Below are 12,835 nucleotides of genomic sequence, written 5' to 3'. Positions count from 1 at the left end.
GAAAAGAGATGTTTGAGGATATTCATAGTTCTGGTTGCTTTTCATCTTGAACGTCCTTTAAGGCAGGGATTCCCAAACTTTTTTTATTCCGGGACCCACCTAGGCAAGTAATTTAATCTCAAGACCCACCATTATATTTTAATATGGAAAAATGGGTAATAAAAATGTATCTATTTAAAGCAGCCAAAAATATATGGTGTGTGCCTTTTTATATTTTGCGATTTGATATGCACAAAATGAGGCTTGAATTGCTTTTTGTGGGATGCTGGCTGTAACTCTGATCAATTTTTTGTTGAAAAAGATCCTCTTCTTTTTTTCAGAAGAGAATATGATGAACAAGCCCGTCACATTGCATAAGAAACTAAATAGCTTTTTGATCGACTACTACAAGCTGGGAAAACGTCAGATAAATATGCCAATGCCATTAACATTATTGCTGAATAGATTCAATATTTACAAATTTGCTTGAGGAAGGAATGATGGGGGTAGTTACATTACTATTACTGTTTTCCATAACATCTACGCCCTTCCATAACATTAGCTGACGTTAAATTTAACAGATAGCACTATAGCTATTTATTGATTAGCAATCTGTCAACATTGGGATGTAAAAAATATGGGATAACATAGCTTCAAATGATAGAAAACATAGCAAACATTAGAAAATATTGACAATAAAATAAAAGGTTTAGCCTATTAAAATCAATGGCCTATCCAGATATTAAATAAAGCTATAAAATGTACTTCACTTTCGATTGTATTTGCATATTGATTAAAGTTACTATAGTTATTTAGTGAAGAGCAGCTAGTGAATCTCTCATTGTGTTTTGTTTGATAACAGAGCTGTTAATGTAAGAATGCACAGATCTATAATGAAGCATTCGACTACTTTAGGAACTGTTTGTGCTCATTTAAGAGAAAATTAGTAGTGTTTAAAATAAAACACGCAGGATGGAGCAAAAAAAAAAAAAGAAAAAGAAAAAAAAAACGAAAAAAATAAGCACTTTTCTGACGGTCCCTTACTGAGAGCTTCGCTCTGCACGAGCTCTACCGGCTAAACGCAGATTGCGAGAGCTCAAATGGAGCAGTGCTCGTAATTTCGAGCGAAAAAAAGAAAGAGACAGCTGTGAAACATAACCAGCTTCGTCTTTTTGTAGGATACACACTTTAGATATTTTTAGGGTAAGAGGTTTTTGAGTTTATGCACAGATCGAGTTATGTACGGGAAAATTCCGTCACGTCCTCGTCTGTGTGAACAGCGCTTTTTTAAATTTACCTTTAAAGTCGTTTCGGAAATTTTCCGGATGTTAACTGGTATTACTGTGTGAAAGGGGCTTATGGTCTTATAGGCCTTTCTCTGATCTGCGACCAGTCAGGTCCTCACTGAGCACTTTTGTCTTAGCCATGACTGTCCACAAACCAACAGCAGAGACATTCTATTTTTCACTTGGTGAGTTAATTAAAGGACCGCATGGTGGCTCAATAATTAGCACGAGATGTTCTAATGTTATTTAATCCTTCATTTAATCGTCACCATGCCATCAATCGTGCGACTGACACCGCGTTCACCATTGCTAAAGAGCATCCATTCACTGAGATGAAACTAATATTGCAGCTCATGAAAAGACCGTCACTGCTAATAAGATGATGTAGCGTATGCAAATATTAAGTTATATGTTAAAATCATCTGTGCAATATCAGACAGCACCCGTGAGAACAGCGCAGTTATTATTGTTAATTCAGCTCATCTTGTTCACGTCAAGCAGTGCGTGCAGGGCCGGGAGCGCATGCAGATTTCTGTTTATTTGTTAGTTTTGATTAGAGTTGATTTCGAATGCATTAAATCTGTTAATATAAAACATGTAACTGCTTATCGTTTTGGTGGGTGCGACTAAATTTTGTCTGGTGCACCAACATTTTCGAAGATAGGAGCACCGGTGCTACCAAGAAAAAAAGGTTCATTTCGAGCTCTGTATGTGATATGGGTAAATGGTTTGTTTCAATTCGGCTACCACCAGAAGTATATTTCATTCCTGTGGGAAGCACTGCAATGTAACCTGCTCACCTATTGTTTATCCTCTTAAGGCCCAAGGTGTTTTTTACATGCATTTTTCATTTCTCTTTGCTATTTGGGCTTATTGGAACCTAATTAGTATAAAAATCTGAGTATCATCTTTTCATCTAAGCAAAATCTATTTAACATAGATTTATTTTTTTGCTTGCTTTGACTACTGGAGAGTAAAAACATTTTTTCTTCCATTATGGACAGTTAGACAGTGTTTGGGAGATTTCATATGCTGCAAAACAGTTGCATTATGACACTGTATGTCTGTAACAAAATATAAAATATTCAAAGTATTTTAAATAGCCGCTTAAGAGCTAAAAATGTGCTGTCCACGTACAGTTGAAGTCAGAATTATTAGCCCCCTTTTGATTTTGATTTTATTTGTTAAATATTTCCCAAATGATGTTTAACAGAGCAAGGAAATTTTCACAGTATGTCTGATAATATTTTTTCTTCTGGAGAAAGTCTTATTTGTTTTATTTCGGCTAGAATAAAAGCAGTTATTAATTTATTAAACACCATTTTAGGGACAATATTATTAGCCCCTTTAAGCTATTTTTTTTTCCGATAATCTACAGAACAAACCATCATTATACTATAACTTGCCTAATTACCCTAATCTGCCTAGTTAACCTAATTAACCTAGTTAAGCCTTTAAATGTCACTTTAATATCTAGTCTAATATTATTTACTGTCATCATGGCAAAGAGAAAATAAATCAGTTATTAGAGATGAGTTATTAAAACTATGATGCTGAGAAATGTGCTGAAACAATCTTCCCAGAACAGAAATTGGGGGAAAAAAAATAAACGGGAGCGCTAATAATTCAGGGGGGCTAATAATTCTGACTTCAACTGTATGTGGACACTCAGGCGCTAAAAGGTTATGCTTGTAATGTTTGTATTATTTGCTAATCAATAACCACCTCATGTGGAACTCTGAATCTGTGTCTCATTTCAGAGTCTGCTATTGTCCACCGGAGGTCGCATTTAGGTCATGGACACATGCTTAGAGAGCCTAAATGGATGAAATACTCTACTTTCCACCAAGACAATCTGGAATGCTGAAATACAATTGGCTAAACTGGCAGTGGGCGGGTTAAAGGGACCAAAACAAAGACAGATGTTCCAGCTCGTAACACACGTTTTCAAAGCAGAATTTCTGACTTCAGGCGGTTCATTCAGCTGTGGCTAACCCGGGTTAATAAAGGAACTAAGCTGAAAATAAAATTAATGAATATCTGACTTCAGCATTGTTTTTCAGATAAATAATAACGTTCATTTAGAATGTTTCTGAAAAATCTGCAAACATATTATGGTGTTTGTTTGCTTTAGAAGAGTCAAAAACCTACATGCAGCACCTTTAAGTGTATTTCTAATCAATCTTGCTCATTTCTATTTGGGTTTACTAGAAAACTTGTTCGATCACAGTAGTGTGTGTGTGTGTGTGTGTGTGTGTGTGTGTGTGTGTTTGTGCAGTGTGTCAGTGTGCCTTTAGCAGGCTGTGATTTGCTCTCGTCCCCCACACGTGAGTGTGACAGCAGGAACTGGGTCACGAACAAAAGATCCGCTCGCCTTCAGTGACACGGAGAAACCTGGGCGAAAAAAACACTGAGAAATGAAAACATAATGGGATTGGGCAGGGGTTCCTGTCTTTTACACATTTGCGTTAAACTGCTGTTGTTAAGACTCCACACGTAAGCACAGCGGTCCACCAACACACACACACATGATTTCTGCTCACAAACACACTCCCGCACCAATACTATAATTTGCCACCTTTGTGCGTAAGAAACAAGACAGCAGAACGTAGGTCGTTTTCAGGAAAGACGTAATCGTTGCTGATTGTGGGTATTCCTATAAATATGCGGACAACCATGAGTGTCAGTCTTACAGAGGAGAAAATCAGCAACACAGAGAGTCTTCATGGTTTTACAGATGCTGAAGGGATTTTTACAGTTAAATCGTGAGTAGATTATCTGATCTGTGTGTGTGTGTGTGTGTATGTGTGTGTGTGTGCGTGCAGATGCTGTGTAAAACATGTTAACGTGTGTTTGAAGGGATAGTTCACCCAAAAGTTTAAATTCTGTCAGCATTTACTCACCTTTGAGTCTGTTGAACACAAAAGAAGATGTTTTGAAGAATGTTGAAAACCTGTAACTATTGACTTCAATAGTAGAAAAAACAACTACAATAGAAGTCAATGGTTACCAGTTTTCAACCTTATTTAAATCTTCTTTTGTGTTCAACAGAAGAAAGAAACTCATAAAGGTTTGAGTTTTTAGTGAGTAATTTTAGTGAGGGAGGGTGAACTATCCCTTTAAGCATTAAAATCAGCAGCATTTGCTTTCTGAATACATATTTTTATAATATTGTGAGGATGCATAATTGCAAGATCTTCCAAAGGAAACTAATCTGTCATTAAAATGCAAACATCTCAGCTTTGGTTCTGAAGTTTTTCCAGCGGGTGACTTCTAGGCCTGGTTGGCTTTAGATGAAGTTGGCATGAAGTTTACATAGCAGAGAAATGCAGGGCAGGACTTGATTTGAGGGACAGCTTTTTGGAGGGGCAGTATAATGTAGCACCATTGATGTATAATTAGCAGTGTGTGTGTGTGTGTGTGTGTGTGTGTGTGTGTGTGTGTGTGTGTGTGTGTGCGTGTGTGTGTGTGTGTGTATATTGATTTTAAAGTAACAAATTTGATGTTTTGCTGAGTACAACTGTTTTTAACTGACTTATTTTTATATTTGTATTTGTTGCACTCATTTGCTCTGTTTGTAAATCTGACCCCATGTTTATTTTACCACTGTCACTCTTTTAACAACTGTACTGTAAACTGTACTGTATTTTCTTTCTTTCACCATTAATAGTCAACTAGCTGTTTGGATAAATTGATTGTAATCAAGACCAGCCATACTTTCATTCATTCATTCATTCATTCATTTCATTCATGCGTTCATGTGCCATTCATTTGTTCACTCATTCATGTGTCATCCATCCATTCATTCATCCATTTGTTCATTCGTTCATGTCATTCATTCATTTATTCATGTCATTCAATCATTCACGCGTCCATTTATTCATTCATTCATTTGTTCATTCATTTATACGTTCGTTAGTTCGTTCATTCATTCATTCATTCATTCATTCATTCATTCATTCATTTATTCATTCATTCATTCAGTCATCCATTCATTCATTTGTTCATTCATTCTTGTCTTCATTTATTTATTCATGTGTCGTTCATTCATTCATTCATTCGTTCGTTCGTTTGTTTGTTTGTTCGTTCGTTCATTCATTCATTTATTTGTTCATTCATTTGTTCATTCATTTGTTCATTCATGTGTCATTCATTTGTTCATTTGTTTTATTTGTTTATTTCATTCATTCATTCATTCATTCATTCATTCATTCATTCATTCATTCATTCATCCATTTGTGGCATTCTTTCATTCCTTTATTTGTTCTTTCATTCATGTTATTAATTCATTTATTCATTTGTTATTCATTTATTCATTCATTCATTCATTCATTCAGTTGTTCATTCGTTGTTTTTCATTCATTCATTTATTCATTCATTCATTCATTCATTTGTTCATTCGTTTTATTTGATCATTTCATTCATTCATGTCATCCATTTGTGTCATTCATTCGTTCCTTTATTTATTCTTTCATTTATGTGTTATTAATTCATTTATTCATTTGTCATACATTAATTTGTTCATTTGTTCATTCATTGTTCATTTGTTCATGTGTCATTCGTTTATTATTCATTCATTCATTCATTCATTCATTTGTTCTTTTGTGTCATTCGTTCATTCATTCGTTCATTTAAATATATTTATTTTACATTGTTAAATGTTTTTTTATTTACTTTTTTACATTTAGCTGCTGATGCTCATCCTTTTCATTTTGACATGAAGATGAACCTTGTTCTCTGTCTTGTTTTCCTTCTCGTTTCCTTGCTCGGCATACAAATGTTAAACCGGAATCTATTTATTTCCTCGCATTATTTTCTTCAGCCTGGCTTTTCTTCAGAAAATAATTCATTTGTATTTGAAAATTTGTTCTGTGCTTGAATAAGCATGTGCAGCGTCTGGTGATTTCAAAAACCATCTAAGCTGCAGTTTAAAGTCATTTTAACTGCAGTCACTGGGAACACTCAGTGATGGTTTTAGATGTTTACTAATTTACACATCAGTATTATTGCTGTTTTTAATGTTTGTGATTAAATGTCTAGCATTAAATATGAAGCTTGTTGTATTATTTTATCTTTACTGTTTCTTTACTGTTTTATCTCGACTCATTATCTCATCACCACGAAGTATGGAAGTGTGTCATGTGGCTGTACTGTCACTTTGGGCCCTGGAAATTTACAATTGTTTAATGTTATCATTACTAGTAGCATTGGTCGCTAGTTCGAGTCCCGGCTGGGTCAGTTGAATTGTTGAATTTGGATAAACTAAATTGGCTGTAGTGTATGATTGTGTACGGGTGTTTCCCAGTACTGGGTTGCGGCTGGAAGGGCATCTGCTGGGTAAAAACATATGCTGGAATAGTTGGCGGTTCGTTCCGGTGTGGCAACTCCTGACAAACATGGAAATAAGCCCAAGGAAAATGAATAAATAGTAGTAGTGGGCATCATGGTGGTGCAGGGGGTAGCATGATCGCCTTACAGCAAGAAGGTCGCTGTATCGACTCCCACCAGGGCAAGTTGGCATTTCTGTGTGGAGTTTGCATGTTCTCCCAGTGTTGGTGTGTAATTCCTCCGGTTTCTCCCAGAGTCCAAACACATGCGCTATGGGTGAATTAAATAAGCTAAATTGGCCGTAGTGAGTGTGTTTGAAAGAGAGTGTATGGGTGTTTCCCAGTGTTGGGTTGCAGCTGGAAGAGCGTCCGCTGGCGACCTCAGATTAATAAAGGGACTAAGCCGAAAATGAATGAATGAATAGTAGTAGTATTTATTTTATTGTAGCAGGGCGGAGTGAAGAAGCCAACACAAGTTTATTCACGAAGTCAAGAAGTGATCAACGTGCCAAAGTGCAGGTAAGTAAGCAGGTGTTTTCGTGTCAAGCGGGATTTCCTTCGTGCAGGGTGCTCCAGTGCAGTGCCAACCATCTTTCAGCTTCCTCTGGCTAATCTGTTGTTTCTGTAGGGTGAAAGAGAGAGAAAGCACAGGTTTCTGGCCAGTGGAGATGTGTCTAACCCTCAGTTGTGGTTATGGCTGTTATATAGGGCGGTAGAGAGACTGGCTGTGGCTGTTGGCAGTCGGCGTGATTACTTCAGGTGTTGTGCATGAGTGCTTCCCAGGATGGCGGTGATGATTTATTGAGTGACCCGCCACACTATGTATGTTTATAGTTTATTTTTAGAGGTGTGAACATATACTGGTCTCACGGTTCGGTTCGGTTATGATTATCATGCCATCGATTCGGTTCAATTTGATATCTCGGTGCATCACGGTGCATTGACGATGCTTTCCATACACAGTGTTATATTTTAAGGGGAGGCTATAACAAGCTGTCTGTATAAACACACACAGGCACACAGCACCACACTGTCTCTCATCCATACACATACACAAACATAGACAGCACCTAACAAACAAACACACACACACACACACACACACACACACACACACTCTTAAGCCCTCGCAATATGCGTTTAGCCGGGAGAGCTCGCGCTGAGTGGAGTAATAAAAAAAAAAAAAGATAAAAAGAAGCACTTTTCCGACGGTCCCTTACAGAGAGCTCCGGTCCGCGCGAGCTCTCCTGGCTAAACGCATATTGCAAGAGCTTAAAGGGAGCAGTGGTCGTAACGTAGAGCGAAAAAAAGCAACCGGGCTCATTGTGGAAATGTAGCCCCGTGGACGTTTCTGCAGACCGCGAAATTCGTCCCGGGAGGTACGTATTCGAGCAGTTTTTGTTTTCGTGAATCCGCGAGAGGCCGCTGTGCCCACTTTTTCGTGTCTCGAACGCCTCTCGGGAGCGCGCGCCGTTCCCGCCCACGCTGTTCTCGCGTAAAAAGCCGCCGGAGGCCACTGTGGAGCGACCGTCCATCCGACTGACTGGCTGAATGACTGAACGATCGACCGGGCGGCCGGCCGATCCAACCGCCCTCCTCTTCCTCCTCCTTCCCTAAACCGAAGCTACGATTTGCAAAAGCCGTCCAGAAAAAAAAAGCAAAAGCACTTGTCCGATTTTAACTGCGTTTTCAGATCTCGCCGCGTTCTCGCCCTTATTTTTTGGATTCTGTTTTTCTTTTTACCTGACTCGCTCCCGGTCGTCCCCGTGGCCGGCTTCTCCTCCTCCGGGCCTCCGCTCCGCCAACGTAACACTGAGAGCTAAGCGGACAAACTGGTTGCATCGGGAAAGCCCTCCACACAGAGGTGAGCCGGCAAGCACGAAGAGGAGGAGCGGCGTCACACCGCCCCATAGCGTTTGCTTGAAAAAAACAAAACGCGGCCATACGTACCTCCGGCCACGTAAATCTCAGTCTCTAGAAACGTCCGCGGGGCTACGTTTCCAGAATGAGCTTGGGTTGAAAAAAAGAGAAAAAGACAGCTGTGAAACATAACCAGCTTTGATTTTTTTTGTAGGAAACACACTTTAGATCTTTTTAGGGTAAGAGGTTTATTACTGAATGTGTCAGGAATATCAAAAACAAAACCAACTTAACCGCGCTTATTTCTGGTGTCCCCATGGATGTACAGTGCCCTTAGCATTTGCCTATACTGCCTACGCCACGGGCCGGCTCCTGGAGTGTTGTAAATACCCGCATTCACCTCCCTCGCGACATAGCGCATAGGAGATAAATGACATCAGTACATATTAACCGGTTATGATTATTATTGAACCGATACCACATTGTCTGTGTCTGCATCGCGGTGCACCAAAAAAAACTATTAATTTTGACACCCCTATTTATTTTTATAAGTTTCCCTTAGTATTTTTGTGCCATCCACTTTAGACCTTTTGCATTTCGATATGCCATAGTCTCACTGTTTGCATATATGCACTTTATGTCAATTAGTCTTGTCTTAGCTAGTCAGCTTTCTTAGTTAGTTTTTGCTAATGTATGTTATATGTAACACCTTGATCCTGTATTAACGTTGTTCGGCTTCACTGTATATGCTTGAAATGACAATGAAATCCTACTTGACTTGACGTGACTTCTTCACCGATTCCTCAGCTGATGTGTGTGTGTTTTTTTTTTTTTGCTGTTCTCCACAGAGTCCCATCAGCCGGACGGGTCTGGAGAAATGGAGCAGTCAGATCTATTCAGAGCCTGAAGCGGCATCAGAGGAAGTCCACATGTTTGACTTGGACTGCTTCCTGTCCGACATCTCAGACACGCTGTTCACCATGACCCAGAAACCCAGTGCCTGGAGTGCAGACCGCCAGAACAGTGAGTCCTCAAATCAATCAGATCTCAATCAGTTTACTTCTGGATAGAGGTGCACTCCATTAGTACTGGAAAACACCCATACACTGTCACATTCATACACATACGCTACAGGCCGTTTAGGTCATCCAACTCCCCTATAGCTCATGTGTTTGGACTGTGGGGGAAACCGGAGCACTCGGAGGAAACCCACGCCAACACTGTGAGAACATGCAAACTCCACACAGAAATGCCAACTGACGCAGCTGGGACTCGAACCAGCGACCTTCTTGCTGTGAGGAAACTGTGCTAACCACTGATCCACCGTGTTGTCCTGTTTTATTTAAATGGACCAAAATATATATGCCATATTAACTGAGAAATGGCCAAAAATTCCAAAAGGCTAAGCACTAATTGAGCCCTGTACATCTTTCAGTGGTGTACATAACGTCTCCTCACATCAATTTTACTTATTTTTTTGTCAATTCAGGATTTCATCAATGAGGTGGAGAATTTAGTCACATGAGTTTATATTAATATTTCATTCAGGAAACACACCACACCCTAAAACAAGGAACTTTAAAAGAATAAATGCACAATCTCTTCAAAACACACACACACACACACACACACACACGTCTTTATGATATGTTTCTGTCCAGCTTACACCAGTAATGCAGACATGATCCAGCCTGGTCTGACACCACTGCAGCCCAGTCTTGATGACCTGATGGACATACCGGGTAAGTTTAATAAACCTTTATTATATCACTTTATAATAATGTCATTGTGCGACTTTATAACTCTAGCTTAATGGTTTCATGTGACCTGGTTCTGGTGCCTGAGGTGCACTTGTTTATGAAGAAGTTTAATATGAAAATGGGGTCATACTCGTAAGATATTTACCAAGCAATTTATTTCAGTTATCATTTAAATTAAATGTAGTCAATAATATAATTAAATAAATAATGCTGCAATAATAATAAAATAAAAGTATTACATATAATAATAATAATAATAATATAACTAATAATACAAATATAACTAATAATACAAATAATAATAATATAACTAATAATACAAATAATAATAAAATAATAATATTACATATAATAATAATAATAATAATAATAATAATACAAATAATAATAAAATAATAATAATAATAAAATACAAATAATAATACTATTACTAATAATACAAATAATAATAATAATAATAATAATAATAATACAATAATAATAATACAAATAATAATACAAAAATAATAGTACAAAAAATAAAACAATAATATTTAAACATAATTTGTAAAACATTAATAATAATAATAAAAAGAATAATTATAACACAAATAATAATATAAATAATACTAATATAATACTACTACTAATAATAATAGTGAAAATAATAATGATAATAATACAAATAATATTAATAATAATAATAATGATAATAATAGAAATAATATTAATACAAATAGTAATAATAATACCAAAATAATAAACATAATAATAATAAGATTTTAACAGTAAATTAGATCTGAATTTTATTAATAATATATTATTAGTATTTATCTGAAGCTTATTAATATACGTTTATTAATATCATGCATACTTAAAATGAGCTATATGGAATTTAAGAGATTAAAGAATTATCTAAACATGTAAAGATTATTTTGTAACATTAATATTAACTAAAAAAATTATGAAATTAAACTCATTTTATTTCAACATGATGATGAAAGAGCATATAATTTGATTTATTAAAATAGCTAAAGAAATTTTTTATACAAACTATATAGACAAAAACAACTAAATTACAATGCAAAACAAAAATATTACAACCATTTAAATTGTGTCAATACTTAAGTCATTATTTTTAATTGCATTTTTTATTTATGAATTCATATTCATAAATGAGATAATTTGTGTTAAAATATACATTGAATATTATAATTAATAATTAAACAATACTGTAAATAATCACTATATTAACTATTAACTATAATTACATTTTTATTTTTAATTGGATAATAAAAATATTTAATACAAATTTAAATAATAATTTTATATTAATATTATTAAAATAGTTTTAAAATTATTATTAATTTTATTAGTAATTTAGAACATATATTGTAATAATTCATATTAATTGGAAATGCAGAATATTAATAGAACAATGCCTTAAAATTAAATAATAGACCAATTTGCTTTTTTAAGTGATTTTGACTAGTCTTAATAAGGGAAGTTCAGAAGTTCATTTGCACAAGCTCTAGTGATATTTGCTGTCTGCGCTTCACTTTCAGGGTGTTTATAGTGCAGTGAATGAGTTTAACCTCTAAAGGCATTTCCTCATCTGATACAGGATCATTTAGAGTCAATGATTGAAGACTGGAAGTGTTCATTTATTTCAGGACAACAGCATCCCTCACTCATTCATTTACATTCAGTCATTCAGCAGATACTTTTGTCCAATGCGACTTACAATTGATGGTGAATAATGCCCACCGCTTTGGGTGTTTGTTACGCTCTTCTCTTCTCTTCTCTTCTCTTCTCTTCTCTTCTCTTCTCTTCTCTTCTCTTCTCTTCTCTTCTCTTCTCTTCTCTTCTCTTCTCTTTTTCTCTTTTCACTTCACTTCACTTCTCTATTTTTCTCTTCTCTTTTTCGTTTTCCTTTCCCCTTTCCTTTTCTTTCATTTAATTTTCTTTCCTTTTCTTTTTCTTTACTTTTGCTGTGCCTTTCCTTTTACTTTTGCCTTTCATTTCTCGTATTTTTCTTTCCCCTTTCCTTTACCTTTCCTTTTCCTTTTCTTTCCTTTGCTGTTTTCTTTCCTTTTCTTTCCTTTCCATTGCTATTTTCTTTTATTTTCCTTTCCTTTTGCCGTGCCTTTCCGTGCCTTTCCTTTTTCTTTTCATTTCCTGTCTTTTTCTTTCCCCTTTCCTTTTCCTTTCCTTTCCATTGCCATTTTCTTTTCTTTCCTTTCCTTTTTCCTTTCCTTTCCTGTCTTTTTCTTTACCCTATCCTTTTCCTTTCCTTTGCCGTTTTCTTTCCTTTTCTTTTCTTTTCTTTCCTTTCATTTTCTTTGCCATTTTCTTTTCTTTTCTTTTCCTTTTGCCATGCCTTTCCTTTTTCCTTTCATTTCCTGTCTTTTTCTTTTCTTTCCTTTTCCTTTTCCTTTTCTTTCCTTTGCCATTTTCTTTCATTTCATTTTCTATCCTTTTTTCTTTTCTTTTCTTTCCTTCTCTTCCTTTCCTTTCCTTTCCTTTCCTTTCCTTACCTTTTCCTTTCCTTTCACATCTCTTCCCCATTCCTTTCCTTTTCCTTTCATTTCCTTTCCTTTCCTTTGCTATTTTCTTTTCTTTTCCTTTCCTTTTGCCGTGCCTT

At 36.0% G+C, this 12,835-nt stretch overlaps 1 protein-coding gene across 3 annotated transcripts in view; it reads left to right on the top strand.

The window, feature by feature from the left end:
• The window catches only part of mlxipl (MLX interacting protein like), a 70,803-nt gene that overhangs the window by 29,534 nt on the left and 28,434 nt on the right, over positions 1-12,835 (top strand). For all 3 annotated transcript variants that reach the window (XR_012405699.1, XM_073949688.1, NM_001328694.1), the window contains 2 exon segments: positions 9,301-9,475; positions 10,114-10,194. Coding sequence is in view for 2 of the 3 variants with exons in the window: in XM_073949688.1 (XP_073805789.1) it covers positions 9,301-9,475; positions 10,114-10,194 (256 nt within the window). In the remaining variant the exon portion in view is untranslated.

This window comes from Danio rerio, chromosome 5 (genome assembly GCF_049306965.1).
Source record: "Danio rerio strain Tuebingen ecotype United States chromosome 5, GRCz12tu, whole genome shotgun sequence".
Classification (NCBI taxonomy): Eukaryota; Metazoa; Chordata; class Actinopteri; order Cypriniformes; family Danionidae; genus Danio; species Danio rerio.
This window is presented reverse-complemented; position numbering and strand designations above follow the sequence as displayed.